Source organism: Leucoraja erinacea, chromosome 30 (genome assembly GCF_028641065.1).
Source record: "Leucoraja erinacea ecotype New England chromosome 30, Leri_hhj_1, whole genome shotgun sequence".
NCBI lineage: Eukaryota > Metazoa > Chordata > Chondrichthyes > Rajiformes > Rajidae > Leucoraja > Leucoraja erinaceus.
The window spans coordinates 4,497,449-4,525,236 of NC_073406.1; the positions used below are offsets into that span (position 1 = coordinate 4,497,449).

Consider the following 27,788-nt stretch of genomic DNA (forward strand, 5'->3'; position numbering starts at 1 on the left):
TCTTTGAAATTGAATTTTCTTCCCTCCTGTGGGAAATGTTGACTGCTCAGGTGTGGATTCCACAAGCACTGACCCTCCACCACAGAAAGTGACTTCTAAGTGAAGCCGAGACAATAGGAGGGAGTGATTAGCTTGAGGAAAGAAAAATAAATGAAGTTGACACAAATTGAGAGCATCTTATAAAGAATGTCAAAATGTACGATGATAGTAGACTCCTTGGTAAACAGAAAAGGCTGGAGTAACTCAGTGGCCCAGGCACCAATAAGGGAGGAATGGACAGGGTACATTTCGGGTCGGGACCTTTCTTTGATTGAACAGAAGACACCCCATCTCTCAGTATTTATAACATGTCCTTGTTTTGGTAAGAAACTGGAGATGCTAGAATCTTTATTTCAAATTCTCACATATACATTGCTTTGCTTCAGGAATGGAAATCGAGTTGGATAAATGTTATGGGTAGACAGAAATGCTGGAGAAACTCAGCGGGTGAGGCAGCATCTCTGGAGCAAAGGAAATAGGCAACGTTTCGGGTCAAACCCCTTCTTCAGACAACCCTAATTACAACACTTCTGTAGCATTTCCGTACTCTACACTTTACTTGGAGAGTGCGGGGAGATGTGACATAAACTGCTGAAATGAATCCCCGCTAACCAATGTCCACTACTCGCATTATACGCTACCCGGGAACCTAGTCTTTGTCGCAGAGCTGACTCACTGGGGGGGGGAAACCGCTTTACAAGTACTCAATACATCCGATCTCAGTCAAGGTGAACATCTACAAAGGAAGTCAATACTCCACACTGCCCAAGCATCGATTGTCAGAACAGCTGCAGCTCGCAAAGGAATGCGACTTTGCAACAGAGACGAGAAGCAATAAAGTCCTCTGCTTTAAAGATGTACCTCAATGTAAATCAATTAATTAGACTTTAGAGTTACGTGCAGATAGGATACTGTTCAAATACCTTGGTTACATAAATTACGTCACATACTATGATATTTTACACAAGCATTCCAGCTTCCTTTGCAATCCTAGCAGGATTGGCACCAACACAACTGCATGTATTTCTGAATCAACAGTAGCTCTTGGGTTTTAAATCAATTTTTTTATTTGGCCAATAATGGAATAGTTATGAGCAGGAGGAGGAACATACAGTGGTCCTCAATTATTTTCTCATGTTAATTTGCTCTCTTATTTGTTGCGCAAAAGATAGCCTGGAGCAATGGGTGGCTCCTCTTTTGGATTGTCCATCATCTGGGCTTAACTGTGAATCACCCAGCATCAGGCCTTGGTGAATTGGTCTTACACCACATCAATGTGTTTCAGCCCAGAAATTGTTTTTCTTTGCCATCAGATAAAAAGCACGGGTCTCGACCTGAAACGTCGCCTATATCCTTCGCTCCATAGATGCTGCCTCACCCGCTGAGTTTCTCCAGCCTTTTTGTCTACCTTTAACTTCCTAGAGGTGCTGTGCAGGAGTTATTAAAAAAATATATATATTGAACATGTTATTTCAGTAATAAATAAAACCTAAAGTAGGTGCACTAAAGCCTGTGAATTTAAGATTAAAAATTTAAGAATCTTTGACAAGCAAAGAGGGGGTAATGAAGAAGATTCTGAAACAAGTGTCGGGGAGCTGAAAAGATACAATTTTAAACCCCCCAATTACCATTGAAAACGCACCCTGGTCGTGAAAAATTAAACTCAGCAAGGGGCATCAGAATGTTGTTTATTTATTAAAAACAATTATGTTCTGTTTTATGATTAAATTTTCTTCCCCCTCAATCTCATGCAATTTTTATTTCCCGCTTGGTTGTCTAAATCATCGCTCCGAAAAGGACTGTAGCAGTTCCTTCATTGCTGATGGCAAAATATTGGCAATTGGCCTTCCTTCTCCATTTATAATTCAAATGATGGGTTAATGATGAGATTCAGAAACAAATGCCTGTCAGGGTCTTGAATATAGAATAACTTTCCTCTTTCTATCGCTGCTTTGCTTAAACGACTGAGGTAAAATTATTTTCTCTTCTAACCAGAAAGCTGGCTCAGCAGGGCACAGCTCATTGGTGTTCAGATATCAGTAGTAACCGTAACTGCTGCAACCTACATTACAATAGAGGGATATCATTTACATCTGTACATGAATGCGACAGAGGACAATTTGCACCAGCAAAATTAATACATTGATTCTTTGGAGAAAGCTTACGAACTGTGGGGACACAGAGGGAGGGGGTAATGCACCACAATCCTACCACTGGGCTCAGGAACAGCTCAGAGCCAAATCAGTATCACCACCACTTAAAGATTTGCAGAGCATGAAAGCAAATCTGGAATAGATCGCATTGGACTTCATATGTAAACATGCACAGCTGGGGTTAGGAGGACACTGAAATATGCTTTGAAGCTGCCTTTGAGCCAACCCAAAGCAAAGCACTCCCATTGCTTTGTGTAGAAAGGAACTGCAGATGCTGGTTTGTACCGAAGATAGACACAAAAAGCCAGAACTCAGCGAGTCAGGCAGCATCTCTGGAGAAAAGGAATAGTTGACGTTCAGAGGCGGGGTCTCGACCCAAAGCTTCACCTATTCCTTTTCTCCCCAGATGCTGCCTGACCCACTAAGTTACTCCAGCTTTCTCGACTCCTTATTGCTATATTTGTTGACCTTAAAATCCTATCACAGCTCCTCACCTTGTGTAAAACCGTGAGATTGCATCAGATTTGGAACAATAAAACAAGATAGATTTTTCAAACCACAGACCTGCAAGCATTAACCAAGATCAGAAAATTCCCCTCCAGCTGAAACTATCACCGGCTGCTTATTAACGGGTTCAGTTGCTTGGAGTTGAACTGTAACGTATTCTTACTTTAGACAGTTATTTACCCTTCAGCTATTTTAAACATCAAGCTTGTGTGCCAATCAATAAGCTGGAGGTATGACAGAGGTCGGCTGGAAAGAGCTGATAAGGCTTCTAACCGGCAGGTGCATTAACATTCAAGATGTTGTACAATCATTGTAAAACCACATTGACATGAAGCAGATGTATTCATCCCTATACTGCAATTATATTTACTGTGAATGGCAGTATTAGCATGCTGCAATTAGATTTCCCAAAAAAACAAAGTGCAAAGATTGCACTAAATGGCAAGGAGGGCAAGCTACAATTGTGGCAATCCACCCTTGTAGACAGCAAAACATTGCCTTGACAGGTGTGTACATATTAAACCCTCCCATACCCTAAAAATAGTCTACTTCATTGCCTGAAGTGAAAACCAGCAATACTCTGTTCCAATTGTTTTGATACAGGATTACGGCAAGGATTTTATTGCTCCGTCTTGTGTTTAGGAACGGTACTTAAAAGAAAAAAAGACAATTACGACGCAAACTAATGCCTCATTTATAAAGTGAGTTCAGCATTTTGCATTAGGTGCCCATCGTCAAAGGGCCACGGGTGCCTGGAAGGAGAACTGCATCCACATCAAACAAGCAGATTGAAGTTTTGAATGAATTTTTTAAAAGGTATTTGCTAATATAAGTAACAATCAGAACGTGTTGATCACCATGCGACTCCCCCCCCCCCCCCCCCCCCCCTGCCGCATCTTCCGTCGGCCGTCCACTCCCCCCTCCATCACCGCCTCCTCCGTCTACTTTGTGAAAGATGTCGGTGACCGCGGGGGAGAAGACAGCGGTAGTGGAGGGGGGGGGAGTGGACAAAGCAATGGGCGACAGGTAGAAGCAGCAGCTGGTGTGAAGAGGGCGAGCCTCACGGTGATCAACCGCGCCTGAAGAAAGAGCCGTCGGCCAGGGGCTACAACGGGAGCCGCAACAACAGCCGTGTCGACCCAATGTTGCAGCCGCACCACCATCCGGACACAAAGCGGCGCCCAGTGTTGCCTGTTGGTCGCGAGAGGGCCTTGTAGGGATTCTCCCCCTCTACATCGGGTAACTGGGGGGGAAGGTACTGCCCCGGGGAGTCCCCTGCAACCTGTGGTTCACCCACTCGCCAGCCACTTTTGTGGGCTGGAAGAGTCTGTGTACCGCGTATATATGGAGTGTGAGAGGTTGCAGCCCCCGTTCCAATACCTAAAGGGGCTGCTCCTTGCCTTCTGGCTGCATTTCTCACCCACCATCCTCATCTTTGGACACCCTGTGTGTAGAGGGGAGGGGACGATAGGCCTGGTTGGGTTACTCCTGGGGCTGGCCAAGCTGGCCATCCGCGAGTCACAGCGCCAGGCGGAAGAAGGCTATGCCCGAGCCAGTTGCCTGCCCCTTTTCTGCGGTTATGTCTGTGCCCGGTTGGTACTGGAGATGGACTACGTGCTGTCCACTGGCACCCTGGGGGATTTCCGGGACCGCTGGGCACCACGGGGGGTGGAATTTAACATTTTGTTTTTGGTCTAGATTCTAGCAATTTTTCTTTCCTTCAGATGGTGGTTTAGTGGGTTAAACTCTCAGCCACTTTGGGTATCAAGACCAATACCTACTTGTTACTTTGCTCCCCGGTTCGGTAGAGGAACGCATTTAATGTTGCTCTCAGATCTTCACTGATTTTTTCCTGTAAAAATACAAGGTAAGAGGGAGATGAACAAGAAGCATCTTCCCAAGTTCCAAGTTAATGATGCACAAACATTTATCAACGCTATAGGAAAGACGTCATTAAAGAGTGTAGAGAAGATTTATGGGGATGTTGCCGGGACTCATTGCTTTAAGGTAAGACACAAAGTGCTGGAGCAACTCAGCGTGTCATGCAGGATCTTTGGAGAACACTTTCAATAGGCGACGTTTCATGTCAGGAACCTACTTACTGATTTAGGGAGAGGTTGGGCAGGTTGGGACTTTGTTAATTGGAGCGCGGAAGGCTGTGGGGTGATCTCATAGAGGTGTATAAAATCATGAGGTGAATGCACAGACTCTTTTTCCCGGTGTATAGGAATCAAAAACTAGACATAGGTTTAAGGTGAGGGCAACTTTGAGGGGCAACTGTGCCAGAGGGCAGCGGGTATATGGAATGGTAGGTTACACAAAAAGGCTGGAGAAACTCAGCGGGTGCAGCAGCATCTATGGAGCGAAGGAAATAGGCAACGTTTCGGGCTGCCAGATGAAGTAGTTGAGGCAACGGCTGCGGCAACAACATTTAAAGTGCCATTTGGACAGGTACATAGACAGGAAAGGGTTAGAGGGATATGGGTTAAATGTAAGTTAATGGGACTAGTTTAGACGGGGCATCTTGGTTGTCATGGACAAGTTGGGCTGAAGGGCCTGTTTCCATGCGTTATGGCTTCACCAACAACAAGTTAAATGCAAGAACCAACAGTGTCGTGTTTGAAAAAGGGAGACTTGTAAAAGGGCGACAAAGTCTCTCAAATGGCAATGAGGAGAAAAAACCCCATTCATAATAAAGTGAAAAAAAAAGCGTTATAGGACAGCGGACTATAGATCAACGGCAGGCGCCCACAAAGCATTTTACAGAACTAATGTACAAACACTAACAGGTAAAATCATTAGCTGCGTTAAAACTAGATGGATAATTAAAAACGTGTAGACATTAAGTTAACAGAAAAAGCACCACCAAGAGTTCAACATAGATAATATAGATTCCTACAACTAGGAGCTAGACCAAACGAACAGAAGGAGATAGTGAAGCTGATAGATCAAGCTTTAATCCACGAGAACACAAAAATCAAATCAAAATACAGTCAACATCAATTCTTAACTGTTGGGAAAGAAGGTCAGGATGAATATAGGGCCTTTGTAAACAGATGACTGATTTTGTCAATAAAAATAAATAGATGGCATTGTGAAATGATTACTTTATATCCGCATTTATGGAAGCAAATGATATATTGGACAACTGCCTTGAGAGTGATAAATTACCAGAAGCTGATGGTGTTTATTATCAGTATTAAATGGAATGGCTGAGAACAACCATTTTAATCATAATATTCTGAATTCTTCTCGGCTCAGGATTAGTGTCTTCAGACAATAACATTACTCATCATTCCACTGTTTAGAAAGTCAAGGTGAATTGTAGACCAGCTTCTGGTGTCAAGAAATTACTAGTCCATAAAAGGATAAAATGACTGGTCACTTTGAAAACTCAGTTTCATTAGCCAGTGAAGGTTTGTAAAAGATGGGTCAAACATGAAGAACCTTGTTGAATATTTGAAGGAGAGAGTAAAATAGTCACAAGTGCCCAAGACTATGCATTTCTATCTAGTAAAAAATCCTGATATGTCAATTTCAAGGCAAGTTCCTGACCTGGTCAGAGAATAGGCTGAGCAGCAGGGACAGTGGAGAAACACTCAATGTTTGTGTCGAACATGATGCCAAGATAAACTAATCTCATCTGCTTACACATGATGAATCTCACTACATATCCATGTGCCTATCTAAAAGCCACTTAAACCCCACCATCATATCTACCTTCACTATCCCTAACAGCGCGTTCCGGGCACCCATCGCCCTCTGTGTAATTAAAAAAACATGCCCGTACATCTACTTTAAACTGTGCCCCTATTAGCAAAGGCTCAGTCTCACATTGAACTAACCCAGGCAGAATTACAACTGGGGAAGCAATTAAACATTAATCAAGTTGCAATGGAAAGACATTTCTCCACAATTTAACTTAAAAAAAAGAAAATGCTCAAAACAGATCAGGACTAATGCAAGAGCAGCACTTCCTGGCATGGGTTAAAAATGCAGGTGTATGTGGGTAAACTACTTACCGTAGATCTCTTTCGAAGGAATGCATCCGCCTCATCCACAAACAGCAAAAGCCTGCGTGCAGGAGACAATTTATTGCCATTGACGTCACACATTGAAATATTCAAATCAAAAAAGACAAACACAATTCATTCCTTTTGGACTTAAGTGTCTCAGAAGCCAAGAATACTGGCCCAACAATAAAACATTCCCAGCGCACAAGCAAGTTACATCAGTATATTTAAATACGCAGGCACACGTGGAACAAGTGTAGGCCTCGCTAAAATTAAAATGAAGGTTTTAGTTGACTAACGCCTACAAATAAGGGATTTGAATCGTCCCATGTTCTTTAAAACATGACCACTGCTCCAAGCTTACAAAATAAATAAAGAAAATGAAAGTCACTATATAGGTACAATGCTGCTTATATTTTTGCTACTTAATTCACTTGACACTCAATGTGGAAGAAAGTAGCAGGTGGAATAAATGGGACAAATAGTACAAATCTTTGGAGACTTCTTTCTTCTCCCCAGCACAAAAGCAACACGAATGAAGTTGAAAGACATCACGGCCATGTAAGTAGACAGCTCACACAGCAGGAGTTCATCTTCGTGCAGGATGGATCTGCAGATGCTGGTTTATTCCAGAAACAGACACAAGATGCTTGAGTAACTCAGCGGCCCAGTGGAGTTAATCTTCACCGCACTGATAAACTCTTGTCAGCATTATTGCCTCAAACATCATTCATACAAGACTAACTGATCCACGCAAGCCCACAAGAAATTGCAGCGAATTGTGGATGCTGCCCAGACCATCACACAAACCAACCTCCCTTCCATTGACTCCATTTATACCTCATGCTGCCTTGGCAAGGCCAGCAGCATTATCAATGATGAGTCACACCCTGGCCTCTCCCTCTTCCATCGAGTGAAAGGACAGAAGTGTGAAAACGCACAACTTCAGATTGAGGGACAGTTTCTTCCCGACTGTTATCAGGCAACTGAATAATCCTAACACAACTAGAGAACGATCCTGAAATACTATCTACCTCATTGGTGACCCTCGGACTTTATTGGCTTAACCTCGCTCTAACCGTTATTCCCCTATCATGTATCTATACGCTCTAAATGGCTCGATTGTAATCATGTATTGTCATTCCGCTGACTGGCCAGCACGCAGCAAAAGCTTTTCACTGTACCTCGGTACAAGTGACAATCAATTAAACTGAACCTTACATAAAGTACAATTACTTAAGACTGCAACGTTAACAAAAATGGAATATAATAATGAAATGTGACCCTCTCTCCCACCCACAAAACGGACAGAAACTCACCCCCTCCGGCTGCTGGAGGCCCAGTCGAAGACCTTGTGCATGGCTGTGACACCTTCACGTCCCATGGGGGCCACGTCACCTCCAGTCATGATAGCGTAGTCCATACCGGAATGTACAGCTAGTTTCTGTTGAGAAAAGCAACACCACAAAAGGTAAGGAGATGATTTCCAACTATCTTTCCTGGTTTTAAGGAGATGCGCATGGGAAGTTTTTTTTACACACACATACAACGAGCTGCCAGGGTTGGTGGAGTCAGATATGATAGTGACATTTAAGAGGCTATTATGCAGGGATTGGAGGGATATGGATCACATGCAGACAGAGGAGAATAATTTTACATAATGACCGGCATGGTCATTGTGGGCCAAAGGACCTGAACTGCTCTGTGTATATTTTTGGAGGATTTTTTTTGTTTACATGCTGGACACCACCCAAGTACATTTCAGTTAATGAAATACTTAACGGTGCAGTCACTGTCACAATGAAACATTTCCAGATGCAGCAATCTGATTTTTTGAGAGAAGTGGCAGTGAAGAATATCGGATGGCACAGTGACGTTGCGGTAGTTGCCTCCTTATAGCACCAGAGACATGGGTTTGATCATGACCACGGATGCTGTCTGCACGGAGTTTGTACGTTCTCCGTAATCGCGTGGGTTTTCTCGAGCTGCTCCGGTTTCCTCCCACATTCCAGAGATGTGCATGTTTGTAGGTTCATGGGCTTGTGTAAATTAGCCCTAGTGTGAGGCACAGAACTAGTGCAGTTGTGGTCGTTGGTCGGCACGGACCCGCTGTGCTGGAGGCACTGTTTCCACAATGCATTGTTAAATTAAACTAATATTGGAAGAACACTGGGAAAATTAAGATTGCTTTTCTTCAGATTGTACTTTGGGATCATTTACATCTACGGGGTGGGGGGGGAAGAGCAGGTGGGATCTCAGTTAAACATCCGACTCGACCAACTGGAGCAACACCCAGAAAGTGCTGGACTAGAGCACCAGCCTCGAGTGAAAACCAATTGCAAAATACTCAAGTCAATTAATCAAAAAGCACTGGCGACTTAGTCCTTTGATTTGTTCTGAAGCATCTTTTAATGGCCATTGTCTTTGGTGATCCTTTAAATCACTGAACTGGAAAAGCTATTTCTACAATCTTATTATTGCTGAACCTTTTGGCTGCTTTAACAGCAACAATAGATTTATAACGGTGTTTAATACCAGTCATCACGTTGCCAAGTATTACACACTCTACTCATGAAGTGTCGGCCTACATATTATTTGTCTCTCCACAGAACTAATGTGTTATCATTCCGCATCCCCGACTCTTCAGTAGATGTACCTTGGGGATGGATTGCTGCTCTTATTTTTAGTTGATTAGTCTGGGTGTCAAGGGTTATGGGCAGAAGGCAGGAGAATGGGGTTAGAAGGGGGAGATAGATCAGCCATGATTGAATGGCGGAGTAGACTCGATGGGTCGAATGGCCCAATTCTGCTACTAACACTTGGAATATGAATGGCAACTTAGTAAGGTCATAAGTTATAATGATCTTACTAACTTGTCATTCATATTCCACAATAGTCTTGACTTTATCAGCAGCTCTGACCTAACGACATGCTCCATGGTTACAATATGTCACGTAAATGTATCATTTATTCATTATAAAAACAAAGGCATTTGATATGCACAGATGTAGCTGCAATAGCAGGTGACCATTAAAGTGCAGACATACTTATAATTGTGTATCAGCCAACCAATACCGTATACTGGAAAAAATAGGTAGCCATTGGGTCCATCATAACCGCTCCTCCACCTCACAAATTAAGATTTAATCTTCTGCTTCAAGGGTAGAACGGTACATGTTTGTAGGCTAATTGGCTTCAGTAAAGATTGTAAATTATCCCTAGTGTGTACGGATAGTGCCAGTGTAGGGGGAAATTGCTGGCTGGCGTGGACTCGGTGGGCCGAAGGGACTGTTTCCGCTCTATATCTCCAAACTAAACCACTTTCTTGTACTAACCTCATATTCCTCAAATCGCTTAATATGTTAAGAATTGCTTCTCCCCCACTGCTATCAACACTGCTGAAGCAATCACCTCCTTCACACCTACTTCCCTTAGAGATGCTGTCACGTACACTTAACTCAACCTCACTCTGTTATTTCTTTACTGCATTCTAGATCTAACATTCTTCCAAACACAAGAATGCGGACTGCTTAACATCCCCTTGGACTGCTTCCCCACCAAGTATCAACCCAGCTACCTTTTTTAAAAATCAAGTATATCCTTAGGAAACCAAATCAATGCACAATATTTCAGGTGTATTCTCAGCTAACTGCAGCAAGATTCTTCTTTCAATTAGGGGCATGCATACCGTTTCCCCTCTTACCATTATAAAAAAACCTCAACTCCTCTGCTATTTTGTGATCATGTTACTTTTCTATATTATATTTGCCAAGACCTTATTCATTCACATAGCCTTTCACATGCTCCTGAAGCCTCTCCAAATCCACCTTGTCACCCAGCCTTGTGTTACCAGCAAATTGTAATCTATACTTCATTCTCTAATCCAAATCACTGCTGTAGCATTGATCAGAGCTTTTTAAAAATAATCTTGTCTCTCCCTTTTAAATGTATCCTGAAATATTTAACTCCCAGAAATATTAAAATATTTAACACATCCCTTAGCAACCATGTCGCCATGGTACAAAACAACAGCCATTAATTCCAATTCACCTGGCTGCAAGAATTGAGATAAATAGCTCTAAAATTTATTTTACCAATTTCCCCACTTTGACTTCAATTCCCTAACGCTGCGGCTGATAAACTCCAATTATCATTATTACTTTGCGACCCTGCACTATCACCTTGGCCCTCACTAAAACAACCAACCTCACCCACCCACTACTTAGTTTGTCAGGTTTTTCCAATTTACTCGGGCACACGTCTCAGCCAGATTCAAATCAAGGCCATCGCACACTGGAGCAGCTCTCTGTTTCTGCAGTATTGGTGTCAGTATCCCATGAATCGACCCCCATTCCCCCAGAGCAATTAACTATGTATTCAGTGACATTGTACCCATTTGTATGTGGCTCAGAGAGTCATCCAGGGTCTATCTACCAAGTCATTGGTCCCCCTTTTAAAATTTGAACCCAAAATTTTTAATTCCTCTTCACCAAAACACCTTAGCCCCATGTATCACTGGCTCAGACATGGTCCACGACGCTGCATCTTTCATCCTCAACTACTTGTGCATCCCCAATAAGACGTCATTAACCTTGGCATTGAGCAGGAAACACTATTCAGGAGTCAGCTTGCAGCTGTAACATAGTATTTTTCTAAGAGCCTTAAATTCATTTAAATGGTTTCTTTCTATAAATTGATTGATTGATTGAAAAGATGCAGCATGGAAACAGGCCCTTCGACCCAACCGAGCCATGCCGACCATCTCACACTAGCTCTATGTTATCCCATTTACTCGTCCACTCCCTACATACTAGGGGCAGTTTATAAAGAGCCAATTACCCAACAAACCAACATGGCCTTTGGGATGTGGGAGGAAACCAGAGCATCTGTGGAAATCCATGTGGTCACAGAGAGAAGGTGCAATCTCCACACAGAGGTCAGGATCAAATGCAGGTATCTGGCAGAGCCACAACATAGCCGTTATCTTTAAGGTCCTTTCTCAAAATCCACACCCCATAGACAATGTATTCAATGTGTTTTAAACCCAGCATTTGCATCTTATAGATACAAAAAGCTGGAGTAACTCAGGGGGACAGGCAGCATCTCTGGAGAGAAGGAATGGATCGAGACCCTTCTTATCATCTAAATAGAACCGAATTCCATATTTTGAAGTTCTCACATATTACTATTTTATATTGGAATGATAAATGTCTACATCCACATCAATAATCAACACCACCTTTACCATCTGGCCCACTATAGATTTTGGCTACCCACCAATAGAGGTGCCGTGACATTGCTAATCCCATGAGATTACAGTGGGTAAAGATTTACAAATTTTCATTATAACTGTGGATATAAAAAAACGAACAATGGAAGAGGCTGTTAGAATGTGCACAGTGAAGCAAGATTTTTTAAAGATAATTGGATAGAAATAGTTACATCAAGAGTCGAGTTAATGCTGTAGCATACAATTACATTAAGATTCTGGCTCTACTTCAAAGGCCAGCACAACTTCTCCAGCGCTGGTATAAACCGAGTCACTGCAGCATTACATAAAGAGAATGCTTTCTAAATATAGCCCCATGACTCTCTGTAATTTAGGGCTAATGTTCTTTTATGCAGTTACAAGTGTGGATGAAAGTCTCCACAACTGAAGCGATTAGGCAGCTGGGCTATTTGCAGCGGTGGAATCCTGTGAAACTGTCACAAGTCGAGGCAGTGTAGTTATTAGACGAGTAAATGATATTTTCCTGCTGGTGTTCACTTTGCGGGCGATGCTACTAAATATCTGCCCCAGGGAAGGAAATATGACGACTCAGCACGTTGCAAAGCTGGTAAGAAAGTACCACACGCTAACCACTAAAGCACCACTGCACGCACTCAGCAATCAAGTCTCATGCAACCAATCTGACATACAACATTATCCCACCCAGTGTAAGAAACATCCTCAATTAATAAAACAAACCACCTGTCAAAGCAGTTGCACAGACAGTATTCCGAACACTGCCCCCGATGTCTTGAGACAGGGTTCACTTTATTAATGTCTGTGGAAATCTCTGCCTCAGAGGGTGGTGGAGGCCGGTTCTCTGGATGCTTTCAAGAGAGAGCTAGATAGGGCTCTTAAAAATAGCAGAGTCGGGGGATATGGGGAGAAGGCAGGAACGGGGTACTGATTGGGGATGATCAGCCATAATCACATTGAATGGCGGTGCTGGCTCGAAGGGCCGAATGGCCTACTCCTGCACCTATTGTCTATTAATGGGACATTCATTTCAAATAGATGATTTGAACATTATCACTGATGCCATTTAGAAAAAAAAAGTATGGTTGTTTCACCAAACAGGATCTGTTTTATAGCCTAATCTTTCACCAACTGAAGATCGCAAACATCTGCCAACATCGCGCGTCTATCATATCTAATCATAATACGGGAAGCTCAAACACTGAAAGTGACTTCTTAAAATATTTTCCACCATTTGATAACACCTGACAATGTATCAGTCATTGTGCCACTATTGAACGAATTGCTCGCTTCTCGTTAAAGTCAACTTCTCTTGTTGCGGTAGGTTACCAGCTCAAAGCATCGAGTATGCAGTGCCACAGCATGCCAAAATGGCAGCACTGCCTCATTACAGCAATCAAAATAGACCATCTATGGTAGCTGAAATTAAAAGACAATTTCATTGCTTTTATAAGCACTGCAGGGAACTGAATAGAAAACACGCTTCGTGACTGCAAATTAATTACTTTATATTGCTCTTTAGTTCATCTCCAGCACATGCCATTCTCAGCCTTTCTGCAAATTCATTTATACATATCCAGTCATTTAGAATTAAAAAAATCCATGGGGGGGGGCTAGCAGACCTCGCCCTCCTCTCTCTTCACACCACATAAGCAGTGAAATAAAAACCCTCACATTCAATTTAGTATGGTACCAACACTAAATGTTCTAATTTCAGTAAACCACTCTCCTCATATTCCTTTGCCATTTCCACCAATTCACCTTGGGTCTCTTTTGGGTCAGAACCCTTCTTCACACTGATTGTAGGCGGGTGGGAAAGAATGTCAAGACAGAGGGGCTGGAGAGAGCATGGCTGGCAATCGGTGAACACAGGCGAGGGGGTTATTTGGTACAGGCAAATTGTTGGACAAATGCCAAAGATGTAGAGGCAGGTGAGAGCCCAAAAGAATAAAGAGTTGTGAATCGTTAAGCTTGGAGATAGAAAAGCAGAATGAGGTGCAGTTCCACCAGGTTGTGTGTGGCCATGGGAATGGTAGTTTAAATGATGATATCAGAATAACTCGTGTCTCATAAGATCATAAGAGATAGGAGCAGAATTCGGCCATTCAGCCCGCTAAGTCTACTCCGCCATTAAATCATGGCTGATCTATCTCTCCCTCCCAACCCCATTCTCCTGTTTTCTCCCCATAACCTCTGACACCTGTACTAATCAGAATGATATTACCAACCATCTCACAGCTTCACATCAAAGATATTCAGGCAAAATTCAAAGTAAACCATGCTGGCTTATCAAAACTACTCCTTTGACCAACACCCATCAAACAACACCGTCTGAAGAATGGTCTCGACCCGAAACGTCACCCATTTCTTCTCTCCAGTCCCCCTCTCTTGACATTGTCCCGCTGAGTTACTCCAGCATTTTGTGTCTACCATTAAAACAACATTGATTGATCATTCAGTTGGATGCAACACTTGTCCCTTTACCTCCCCCCTCGACTCCGTTCAAGGACCCAAGCAATCGTTCCAGGTGCGACAGAGGTTTACCTGCATCTCTTCCAACCTCATCTATTGCGTCCGCTGCTCTAGGTGTCAGCAGATCTATATCGGTGAGACCAAGCGGAGGTTGGGCGATCGTTCCGCTATAACCAAGCTGACCTCCCGGTGGCTCAGCACTTCAACTCCCCCTCCCACTCCGTCTCTGACCTCTCTGTCCTGGGTCTCCTCCATGGCCACAGCGAGCAGCACCGGAAATTGGAGGAACAGCACCTCATATTCCATTTGGGGAGTCTGCATCCTGGGGGCATGAACATTGAATTCTCCCAATTTTGTTAGTCCTTGCTGTCTCCTCCACTTCATCAGTCCCCCTGCTGTCTCCTCCCATCCCCCAGCCTTCGGGCTCCTCCTCCTTTATCCTTTCTTGTTCCCACCCCCCCCCGCCCCCGATCAGTCTGAAGAAGGGTTTCGGCCTGAAACGTTGCCTATTTCCTTCGCTCCATAGATGCTGCTGCACCCGCTGAGTTTATCCAGCTTTTTTGTCTACCTTTGATTGATCATTTGCTGTTTGTTGAAACTGCAGTGCATCAACAGACTTCTATGTTCCCCTAAATGACAATCATCCGTAATTACTTGGTTGAAAAAATCCTAAGGGGTACCCTAAGGCAACACGTGAATGCAAGTCTGCCTTACTTTCATGTGATTTGATGACTTCACTTCCATCATGTCTAAACTGGAGATATTTGCTAATGATTGCAGTGGTCATTGTTAATGGCAACTCATCAGGCAAGAAAAGGATTGAACATGTTGCTACCCACAAGTTTCAGACAACATCTATTGATAAGTAGCAAGTAACACCAGTGCCACATAAAAATGCCAAGCAATGGCCATTTCCAACAAGAGAATGAATTATCCCGCATTGAGAAGCGGTGTCACCAAGAACAAAGCTGCTCATCGAATGACAGCCCACTGACAAGCGCAAATACTCATCCCCTACACTGTACATACAACCTAGCTGTATCAGGTACAAGATACTCCCTCTTCTCCCCTCTCCCATCAGTTAAAAGGCATAGAAGTGTGAAAACACACACCACCAGATTAAAGGACAATTTCTTCCCAGCTGTTATCAGGCAACTGAATCATCCTACCACAACCGGAGAACAGTGCTGAACTAGTATCTACCTCTTTGATGTCCCTTAGACTATCCTTGACCGGACATAGCTGGCTTTACCTTGCAGTAAACGTTATTCCCTTATCATGTATATATACACACTGTAAATGAATTGATTGTAATCATGTATTGTCTTTCTGCTGACTGGTTAGCACGCAACAAAAAGTTTTTCACTGTACCTCAGTACATGTGACAACAAACTAAACTGAGCAGATGCAGTTAGAAACACTTCTACTGCCCAAATATAACAGTTATTTCAAATATGTCCTCTTTGATTATCCCTGAACTTAAATGGACCAGTGCCTGCTTTCAATTGTCTCCCAAACCCTTTCATAAGGTGACAGCTTTAAGAGACATCATAAAATTTGGACTATATTGTCATAAAATCTCACATTTACTTTGGAGATGACATAGCACATTCCAAAACATTAAAAGATGCTATTCAGATACAAGTATATCTTATTATTCACATGAGGTTATGGAGGGATGGGAATAAATGTTAGGCTTGCCAGTAACATCCAAACCCAAGAATAAAAATAATTACCAACAGATGAATTAAGGGGAAAAAAACACAGTAAAACAACATTTTAAATTAACTGTAATTGGGATGCAAACCTTCCCAGGCACTGCTATATTTACTTTCACAACCTAAATTAAAAGTAGATTTAATTGGAATCTCAGGGCTCGTGATCAGGACATGACTCACTGGTTTTGCAGGGCAATTAGCAGTTCAAGGGTACAATGGGGAGGGTGGAGGTGACACTGAAAAGAGGAATATAATGAAGACAATTTGCTTAATGGTCGGTAACCAGTACCTGAAGATTTTATAGGGGAACGGACGGAGGGCGAAACAACTGATCAGTTATGCACCCTATTTGTAGAACATCTATAATTATTTCTTCCGTCAACCGTGGTGGTGGCCCATCGTGGACGACGATAGCATGATTGTGCAGTCTCATGTCTCGTGGGATCGAGGGTGGCTCGCGAGTCCAATGTGTGAGTTACACATGTGGGGGCACGTGAAGGATCCTGTGGGGATGGGGGGGATTTAGGGCTGCAGCCTTCCTCCTGTCTCTGATACGGGAATCGGATCCGGCGACTGTTTTTGAAACTGTTGACCGCCTTCCTAGCGGTTGTACGCCAACCGGTCCTGTCACTGACACGGGTTCCCAGTTCTTTTGGTGTTAGGCCACCACCTACAATAGACTACTATTATTATTGCACTAGTATTAATTGTTCTTTGAATATGTGTGTCTGCACTTGTATGTGTATATATATACACACACACTGAACTTGTTTTTTATCATATTGTTTACAGTGTACTATGTTTACATACTCTGTTGTGCTGCAGCAAGTAAGAATTTCATTGTTCTATCTGGGACATATGATCATAAAACGCTCTTTGACTTTTGACCGCCCCAGAAAGTAACATACATAAACCTGATGTGAATGCTTCAATGTGACATTACCTTGGCAAAAAGGGTCTTCCCTGTGCCAGGAGGTCCATACATGAGGATATTTCGATATAGTCCCTTGTTACTCCTGGTGTTTCTGGTTGCTATAGCAATATCTCGAACACGTTCTTCCAGTTTTGGCTACGAAGAGAAATGACAATTAATTGAAAAAGCTAGAAGCAAAGAATTTCCACAGACACCAAGACGTATACGGCCAGAAAACTAAATGGCAGAAATGCAGCAACTCACACTCAGCACCACTCCCTCCAGCGCATCCTGGGGCTTGCTCATCAAACGCTTACCAACCTGGGGAAAATATATTCAGTTCAATCTTCACAATTGAATGCTGTACACCCTTTTAAGGGCCTGTCCCACTTACACGATCTTTTCGGTGACTTGCTGGCACCCGTCAAAGACGCAGCAGGTCTCCGACAATCTTCAACATGTTGAAAATCCAGCGATGACGAGAAAAAGATTCGACTCTTTGACATGTCACGGGGTAACGCCTGCATGGTCGTGAGTAGTCGCCCAAAGAGTCGTGCCTTTTTCTGGTCGCTGCCGGATTTTCAACGTGTTGAGAATTTTCGGCAACCTGCTACGACTATGATGCGTGCTGGCAAGTCGCCAAAAAAAATCACGTAAGTGGGACAGGCCCTTTACACACCCACAATGAATGCTGAAGTAAAAACACTGTAACCAACATTTTTCAACCTTTGCCGAAAATATCCACACACATTAAGCTAGAAAATCAAAAGAGTTGGAGAAATTACAGATAGCAAGCTGAGACTGAAGAAGGATTTCGGCCCGAAACGTTGCCTATTTCCTTCGCTCCATAGATGCTGCTGCACCCGCTGAGTTTCTCCAGCTTTTTTGTGTACCTGCAAGCTGAGACAATCCCACTTCCTCGACTTTTCCCTCAAAGCCCCCTAATGTCTCCCCACCACCCCAACTCTTTCAGTATAGATTAGTTTCCGTTTAAATACCACAGGGGGAATTACCTATTCTGTTGTGCTGCTACAAGTAAGAATTTCATTATTCTGTTTGGGACATATAATAATAAACCACTCTTGAGATTGCAGATGCTTAAATCTTGAACAAATTTCAAATCGGGACCTGTTTTCAGAGAATTATATATGGTGTCTAGGCCATAGATTTTCCCTGAATCAAATATATTAATTTTGTGCAGTTCGGATTCCTACACCACTCTAGATACACGAGTGAATCTTGGCACACGTTACCCGTCACATTTCTTACACAGAAACAGTGACTACATTCTGAAAAAGAAACATCAGCTGCAAAGAGCAATGAAATGACTCAAAAGTAATGCAAAAATGCGATATACAAATGAAGGTCATTTGGTGGTCTTATAGATCAATGAATTGCCTTATTATTGAAGGGGGAAAATGCAACACAGGAGCTAGGCAAAAAACAGTCATTATACAGGAAAGACTGATGAAGTGAGGCTTCACCACACAGCCAGCTCTCTGGGTTCAGACATGGAGCAAGTACTTCTTGCTGTACAATCGCGCAGGCTTCATCTTTCTACTCGGGAAAGATCATAATTTCTTAAACTAATTCAACTTAGGCTGTCCTACCTTGATTGGATGTTTCATAGCTTCCACTAACGTGATGCGGGAAGTGTCCCGAACCAGGGATGGTTTTCCAAGACGAGCCTCGATGTATCGGCCAGCCACTCCTGTAGCATTCCTGGCTGAGTAAACACCAACTGCCAGCAGCGTCAGCCCAGCCACCTGAAAACAGAGTTGGTCGGGGGGGGAGAATAAATTACAGGATTCCATCAGGCACATAGAAGCATCACTAGAAGTGGCAAGAAATGGCAGAAAACTAGACCACTATTCTCTTTATTGAAAGAAAAATGCAATAAGCTAAATCCCTTTTATACATTTTGGAAGAATAAAGCTGTTGTAGTTTAAAAATGAAGCACTGAGTTTGAGCATTAACGACCTTTAGAAAGACAGAAGAATCACATTGGAGGAAGCAATGAATGGTCTAACACGATTGCATTTGGTCTTATTTTTGCGTACATAGCCTGCATACAACATGCAGGAATTTCAATTTGACTTGCAATTTCTTAAGGTCACATGCGGCTGTCTAGGCCATTAAGTGCGGCCTTTTAATGAATCCAAATTTTGTAGAACAAATCCTTTTATTTTTATTAATATGTTTTTATTCTTCTTTTATTATTTTTATTTTTAATCTTAAAATGAACTTATTTAAAATACCAAAGAGTAAAAGAAGATTCAACAAAATAATCCGATATGTAATTGACGTTTCTTGGATGCGGCCTTATTAGATTACAGCTAACTTAATGCGGCCTTCCAACATGAAAAGGTTCCCCACCCCTGGGTTAAAGCAATGGCTGGTTGAACAAATTGTTATTAACTCCATCACAATGTACCATTCTTGTAATTACATTAAGTACTCAGCCAGATAGATCTAAGTCTTCAGCATCACATTTAGGCATCTGCACCGTACCCATTTAAATAATGCATTTCCAAATTAATACCACCCCTCCAATCCTTTTAGACAATTGGAAGAAAGAGCTGTCGGTTAATATCCAAATATTAAAGTAACACTATCCAACTTGGCAGTGCAGCACAGGTGAAACATTGCTGAATTACTAAAATGAGGAACTAATTATGAGGAACAGGTCAATCTGAGCAAAGGACACAGTGTACAAATATTTTGCAAGAAGATCAAGAGCAGATAGTATTAGTTGTAGACCCCTTTGAAATGTCTAGACTGATGTTAAATGCAAGCATCCATTCGTAATAAATTTGAGGAATGAACTGTGGCAACAATAGTTCCTGTTCCAGTTTAAGACCTCCTACTAGTTGCCCTTTGTGTCAAGAACCCTGTCTTTGTGTCAAGAGCCCACAGGCAAGCCACTGTGATGGACACCATGTGGCTGTAAGCAAGGGATAGTAATCGCTCTGGGGCCAAATGGACCCACCACCGGGATTGGATATGATTTGTGGATCATACAATGTGGACCAACACTACAATTAAAATCTCACTGGAGTTTAGAAGGATAAAGGGGGGGGGGGGGGGGGGGGAGGGTCCTCATTGAAACTTACCGAATAGATAAGAGCAGATGTGGAGATAGGTGCAGGAGCAGGCCATTTGGCCCTTCGAGCCAGCACTGCCATTCAATGTGATCATAGCTGATCTTCTCCAATCAGTACCCCGTTCCTGCCTTCTCCCCATATCCCCTGACTCCATTATTTTCCACTAGTGGGAAAATCTGGGATCAGAGGCCATAGCCTCAGAATAAAAGGACGAACCTTTAGAAAGGAGATGAGATTTAATTTCTTTAGTCAGAGGATGGTGAATCTGTGGAATTCATTGCCACAGACTGTGGAGGCCAAGATGGATCTGCCATGATTGAATGGCAATAGACTTGATGGGCTGAATGGCCTAATCTTGCTCCTCTAACTTATGAACATAAATAACCTTGCAACTTCTAGGTAGAAACGTATTACTTCCATACTTTTGCCTAGCTTTCTCATATTCAACTTTTTCTATTCTTATTAATCTAGCATCATGCAGGCAGCGTATTTGTTAGCAAAGCAGAATCAGGTGCAGGTCGCCACTAATGTTTGTGCTAGGATGATGGATATTGAAACCGTGGGAAGTGCATTGCGGTTCCACAAAGATACACTCATTGAAACGAAGGTTTACAAAAGTTGCGCAGGGAAAGACAAAATGGTGTCACAAATACCACCAAACAAACCACTAGCATATCGCTGTGATGGTGAATCAAGAGTTTTATTTTAGTGAATACTTAAGGTTGAATTGTTGCTGCTGTCAGCTTTGATCTTGTCCTTCACAGCATATTCAGCAAATCTTTACAGCATCTCCAGTGCTACTGACATTACCCAATTGTTTGAAAAACTGGTCTGTAACTACACAAGAGCTTCATTGAAAGATTAGCAGATCAGTGGGTTTGGCCGTATTAGCTCGTCCAGGAATTCACGCTGATGGGCAAGCGTTTCCTTTAATAACCCATGAGCATGGCCAGTTTTAACCTTGCATTCAATCCATTATTCTAGACAAATGATATGCATTAGTTATAGAGCTCCAGATTCAGGCACTTGGTAAACTGCATACTTGCATAAACTTCTCCCCAATTCATCTTTTACAGTACAGCAGATATTCGTCAAGTAAATTAGTTTCTCCAAGCTTCCAACATCTTATTTTTATCGTGCCAGGTTCAGCCTTGCAACGTTTCCCTGCACAGCCACTGAGGCTTTATGTTTAACTTGTACCTTGACGAAAACTTCTTGTTGAAGTTTAGTTTAGAGATGCAGCATGGAAACTGTCCCTTCAGCCCACCAGGTCCATGCCGACCATCGATCACCCAATTCACTGTCATTCTGTTATTTCACTTTCTCATCCATTCCCTACAAAAGTGAGGCAATTTACAGAAGCCAATTAACCTACAAGCCTGCACATCTTCAGGATGTGGGCGGAAACCAGACAGTAACAGTCAGCAGTTCCACTCTCAATGAAAATTAATCGGCAATTTGGGGGTCAGGTAGAAAGCCCCTGCCCAAATGGATGGTTTACACCTTGTAGCGTGGGTTGATCAAAACTAGGAGAATAAAATAACCATATAACAATTACAGCACGTAAACAGGCCTTCTCGGCCCTAGTCCGTGCCGAACACTGACTCTCACCTAGTCCCATCTACCTGCACTCAGACCATAACCCTCCATTCCTTTCTTGTCCATATACCTATCCAATTTATTTAAAAATGATAAAATCGAACCTGCCTCCACCACTTCCACTGGAAGCTCATTCCACACAGCTACCACTCTCTGAGTAAAGATGTTCCCCCTCATGTTACCCCTAAACATTTGTCCCTTAATTCTCAAATCATGTCCTCTTGTTTGAATCTTCCCTACTCTCAATGGAAAAAGCTTGTCCACGTCAACTCTGTCTATCCCTCTCATAATTTTAAAGACCTCTAATCAAGTCCCCCCCTTAACCTTCTGCGCTCCAAAGAATAAAGACCTAACTTGTTCAACCTTTCTCGGTAACTTAGGTGCTGAAACCCAGGCAACATTCTAGTAATATCGCAACGCCTCGTTTAACATCTTCTCACTTACTGTGGCTGTTACTTTGTCCCAGTCAGAAACAAAGGCTCGGAATCCTTCTCCGAAAACTGCCCCGGCTGTCCTGAGGGGGCAAAGGGATAAGGTGGATCAGACATCATAAGCTTCTCCATTAGAACAGAAATTTAAAAAAGGAACACAGAAGAATGTATTTGTAAGTCAGATTCTACCAATGTCAAAACGAATCTTTCCCTACACCCACCCAACTGTCTTTACAGAGCAAGACAACAACTAACAGGATCTTGTTTAAGAAGGAACTGCAGATGCTGGGAAATCGAGGGTAGACAAAAGCGCTGGAGAAATTCAGCGGGTGCAGCAGCATCTATGGAGCGGAGGAAATAGGCAATGTTGCCTATTTCCTTTGCTCCATGCAAAGAGTTGAACAATCTCCTTTGGGTTTCGTCCCGAAACGTTGCCTATTTCCTTCTTCTTCTTGCGTATGGTGTGCACAGCCTAAAGTTGTAGGACAACCTGTTCTAATTGATGTTACTTGATTGTGCACGCCAGGTTGATTGCATTCGTCGAAACAGGGCGAACCGCGTGAAGGTTGCAATCTTCCACCACGCCTATTTCCTTCGCTCCATAGATGCTGCCGCACCCGCTGAGTTTCTCCAGCACTTTTGTCTACCAACTAACAGGATCTCGTATCTACACACCTAGAAATCTATTTCCACTGTACATAGACCTTCCCAGCATAGCTCATCTGCTAGAGAAATCTTCATTCATGCTATTGCCACCTTGAGACTTTCCCATTCCAATAGATACCTGGGGGCCTTCCATGACTATAATTAAATCAATCAAAATCCTGCTGTCAGTCATAACTTGTCCAGTATGACTCCACTCCTTCACGCTCACTGATATACAATGCATCAAAATACCACAATTAAAAATTCTCTCCTGGGTTTTCAAATCCATCTATGGCCTTGCCTGGCTCTAGATTTATTTCCAGGCCCATAACCTTCCGAGACCTTGGCATCTATCTGCCGCTGGCCTCTTGAATATCCCAACGTTTAACCAAATCATTATTGACCAATATTGGCAACTTGCCAGGTCTTTCGAATTCACGTCCAAAACAACATCTAACATTCTCAAATCAGTTATTTAATTCAACTTTAATTCATAACACACCATGTGCGGCTGGGCATCAAAGATTGCTTGCTAATACTCCACTGATGCACCATCAGGCATTAGGCTAAAGGAGCAACGTAAACATATTAACATGTATACACAAGGAACTGCGGATGTTGTTTAAACAGAGCCTGGCACACAACCAGAGCCCAACAGGACACTACTATGTGTGTTTGTCTATATTCTGCCATTTGGTTTTGGTCTATTTTGGCTCAGTGCTTTATCCCAAGTCAGAATAATTTGCTTATTATTAGTGCATGCATCTTTTTGCACTGTGTGTGAGCAAATTGTTCAGGCTCCATCCAGATCGGTTTGGCCACGTTGGGTCTATCATATTTGAGCAAACCTCGATCAGAGAACAGCACACAAAACTACACTTCAACCCGGAATGCCTTTGCTGAACATGATGCCACGTTAGACTGATCTCCTCTGTCTGTACATGATCCACACCCCTCTATTCCCTGCATATTCACATGCCCATCTAAAAGCCTCTTAAACTTCACTGTCGTATCTGCCTCCTCCACCACCACCACCTCTGGCAGCTCATTCCAGGAACCCACCAATCTCTGTGTAAAAATCAGTTGCCCTGCGTATCTCGTTAAAACTTTGCTCATCTCACCTTAGAATTGTGTCCTCTAGTCTTCGACATTTATCTGGGAAATAAATAGGTTCTGGCTGTCCATCCCACCTATGCCTCTCAATGTGATACACTTCTATCCAGCCTCCCCTCAAAGTGCATTGATGCCAACCCTTTTCACACCAGCCTCATGTGGATGAGTGGCAGAAAATGTCCCGCTCAACAAATAATCGAACTGCCGCAAGGAGGAAACTAGTGCAAAACTAATATCAGCGCAAAAACGGCTTGTGTTGCAGCTTCTGTTATACGGCATTTGGTTCGATCCACCACCTTCAAAATGCACTGGCAGGGATTTTTGAACAAAATGTTCCAAATAGATCACCTTTACCACTCACAAGGATAGACTTGGGACAGCAAGCACTAGGAATCATCGTATAATCCAAGTTTCCAACTCACTATATTTGAAATCAATCTCCATGATCACATTGAATGGCGGTGCTGGCCCGAAGGGCCGAATGGCACCTATTGTCTATTGCAGTATGATTTTCAAGGGACCCCCTTTATGATTGAGGGGGAACGTACTGGAAGTTGTTACGTAAGAGCACAGAACGGTACAGCACAGGAATGTCGGTGCCAAACACGATGCCAAGATAACTAATCGCATCTGCCTGCACCTGATCTATATTCCTCCATTTCCAGCATGTCCATGTGCCTATCTAAAAGCTTCTTCAATGCCACAATCATATCTGCCTCCACCACCACCCCTGGCAGCACGTTCCAGGCACTCCCCTCTGTGTATAAACAAACTTGTCCAGCACATCTCCTTTAAACTTTGTCCCTCTCACCTTAAAGCGATGCCCTCTAGTCTTTGACATTTTCGTAGAGGGGGAAAAAGGTTCTGCTACCAATGTCTATGACTCTCAATTTTAGATACTTCTATCTGGTCTCTCCTCAGCTTCCGATGTCCAACCTCAGGCCTCTTATTATAGCTATTACCACCCTAATCCAGCGTACGATCTGGTAAACAGTAGTGAGGGATAATCACAAACGAAAGAACAAGATGGTTCAAGGCAAGAGCTGAATACCACCTTCTCTGGGGAAAGGGGTTGGCAATAAATGAGGGTGTTGGCAGCAGTATTCCCATTCCACGGAAGGAGAAAGCTTGTGGCAGTGCTACAATCACAGGTTCACCACCTGAATTTAATGCTGAAACATTAGGCGGCCATGAAGTGTTAACATTTTCAGAATACAGTGAGTCACACTGACCTACATTAGGCATTCAATGGCAAGTGTTGTAATTACTATCATTATCACCCATCTGAAGAGATTTCTATTAATCTGCAAAATGGTACTGCATCTGGATAGGCTGCACGTTCCAAAGAGAACAGAGACAAGGACATGGAGCAGTGATGGGATGACTTGGGCGGGCGGGAAGGGAAAAGGAGGAAAAAAAAATAAAAAATCAATTCTATTTCATTATCAAAATCAATTTCACCATCTACCTAAAACTCACTTGATGGAATCAAGAACAGTTTGACGGTGCTCAGCAGCTTTCAGTCGGATCTGTTCTCTGATGAGGTCAGCATTTTCTCGCTCCACCTTAGCACGGGCCTTGGCTTCAGCTTCAATCCGCAGCATCTCGTTCTTGTGCCGAAGATCCATCTCATGCTCAATTGTAGCTGCACGGAAAAGAAAAGTCAAATCAGAACACCCCTTGGCTTGGACAATGAACATTCATTTGTTTCTGTAAAGAAAGCACCTGGATTCAGGATTTATTATTACTTTGTATTGGAAAATAAAACAACAACCACAATTTCAGTGGGAACTTGTGGACTTGGATTTGCTATAAATATCCAATGGGAAAGTGATAAAGAAATAGATCAATCACATAGTAACAATAAACAGCGATTGACACAGTTCTGAGAAATGTTTGTCGAGAGCCAATTCCAAATGTATTTAGCACATCCCTATCTAATCCATGAAACGTTTCATTCATCAGATTCACCACTTTCAAGCATAGCCCAAGGACAATTTGTAAAAAATACAATAGTGCAGTGAATCTATGATGAACATTTCAGGCCGTGGCCCCTTTAGAAATTTGGTACAACCTGCAATATGCCAAGCCAGAAGAGCTGCACTGTGAAGGCAAAATTAAAACAAAAAATGCTTTGAGTGGTGAAGAAATAAATGTGGCCGCAAAAAGTACCAAGTCAGTCATTATTTTATCGTTGTTTATAAATGATGGGGTGGGAAACAGTTTGAGTTTGGGAAGGTACACAAAAAAATGCTGGAGAAACTCAGCGGGTGCAGCAGCATCTATGGAGCGAAGGAAATAGTCAACGTTTCGGGCCGAAACCCTTCTTCAGACTGATGGGGGGTGGGGGGGGCGGGGAGAAGCCCCGGAGGCTGCTTCAACATTTTTTTGTGTAGATCTCCAGTTTTACTAATTTAGCATGTTTGCTTTTAGAGCAGAAACTTAGCTGCCAGGCTGGTGTGGATTACTCTCAATCAGAACCTTTTATTCCACAGAACTTTAGGAACACCAGTTTTTTTTTTAAAATAAAGAGGGCCACATATTTAGTCTTAATATAAAAAGGATGAAAGAAATTGTACATGCCCAGAGCCTCACTAGATTATTGGAAGGAGGCCAGGGATGTGCTGCCTGTACCAATGTACTCCTGCTTACCAAGACCAGCATCGCATCAACAAAACAAACAATAACTGCTGGAGTAACTCAGTAGGTCTGGCAGCAACTCTGGAGAACATGGACGGGTGACGTTTTGGGTCGAGCCCTTCTTCAGACTGATTGTGGCGTTGGGGGCGGAGGAATGGGGGGTGGGTGGGAGGAAGGAAGCACCAATCTCATTTCATTTACTCTCCAACTCCCCCAAGCTTGTCACCTTTTCTACTGGGCCAGAGACTCTCCATCAGTTACGGCATGACATAAGAGCTTTACCTCTCCGCATAGATTCTTGTTTATGGACAGATTCCTCTTGTTTCCTCAAGTTGTCTTCATTTAACAGTTGCTGAGAAGGAAAAAAAAAATCACTATTTGAAATGGGAATATTTGTATTTGCCCAATATCACTTGATGTGAAGTGCTGTGACATTTCTGCTCAAGGTACTAAGTACAAGAGTCATTGTTACAATATATAACTCGCCAATTCTAAATGGACAAGTTTGCCAACTGGACTTGTTTAAGTGTTGGGACATATTACGCATTATACGCATGCTCCTTTCCTCAGCGTGCTGCCATGGGTTACATTTATTGCCCATTCTTGAACTCAGTAGCATGCCTTCAGTGGAAAATTGAGAAAGTGAACCACATTTTTATGGAAGCAGATGCTGAAATTAATTTAATACTCTGCTCTTTGCCACCTTCCCTCAAACGAACTTAAACTACTTCAGAAGTGTCTCATTGTTTACAGCTACTCTGAAAGCATTTGCTGCATGCAAGAACCCAATGGGAGTGTGTGAGCCCCCCCTGGTGGTACAGCACAATTTATAATTTGAGACCTTACAAGTAGACCTGCTGCTTGCATGCCATGCATTTCCCACTGCAGCACACCACCACCCAAGGAGTACACTACAGAGGACAGGAAGTGGCTAGTCTACACTAGTTGGTTACCTAAACTGTGTCAACTGTGTCTCAGTCAAAGCTTCTGAGTCTAAAGGTGAGTTCAAAGCTCAAATCAGAGACACAACCACAAAACCTGGAGTAAAAAAATAGAAACAAAGGTGCAGGAGTAGGCCATTCGGCCCTTTGAGCCAGCACCTGCATTCAATATGATCATGACAGATCATCTAACAATCCTGCTTTTTCCCTATATCCCTTGATTCCTTTAGCCCCTAGAGCTAAATCTAACTCTCT

The 27,788-nt window shown here is 42.8% G+C and overlaps 1 protein-coding gene across 1 annotated transcript in view; it reads right to left on the bottom strand.

Annotated features, from left to right (window-relative positions):
* Window positions 1-27,788, bottom strand: part of atad3 (ATPase family AAA domain containing 3) — a 48,199-nt gene that overhangs the window by 12,668 nt on the left and 7,743 nt on the right. Inside the window, exons 5-13 of the mRNA XM_055659183.1 lie at window positions 26,875-26,944; window positions 25,432-25,597; window positions 22,208-22,277; window positions 18,671-18,826; window positions 17,325-17,381; window positions 17,091-17,216; window positions 8,032-8,156; window positions 6,722-6,773; window positions 4,481-4,551 (exon numbers count right to left, since the gene is read on the bottom strand). Coding sequence (XP_055515158.1) covers window positions 4,481-4,551; window positions 6,722-6,773; window positions 8,032-8,156; window positions 17,091-17,216; window positions 17,325-17,381; window positions 18,671-18,826; window positions 22,208-22,277; window positions 25,432-25,597; window positions 26,875-26,944 — 893 coding nt within the window. The remainder of the gene's footprint in view (window positions 1-4,480; window positions 4,552-6,721; window positions 6,774-8,031; window positions 8,157-17,090; window positions 17,217-17,324; window positions 17,382-18,670; window positions 18,827-22,207; window positions 22,278-25,431; window positions 25,598-26,874; window positions 26,945-27,788) is intronic.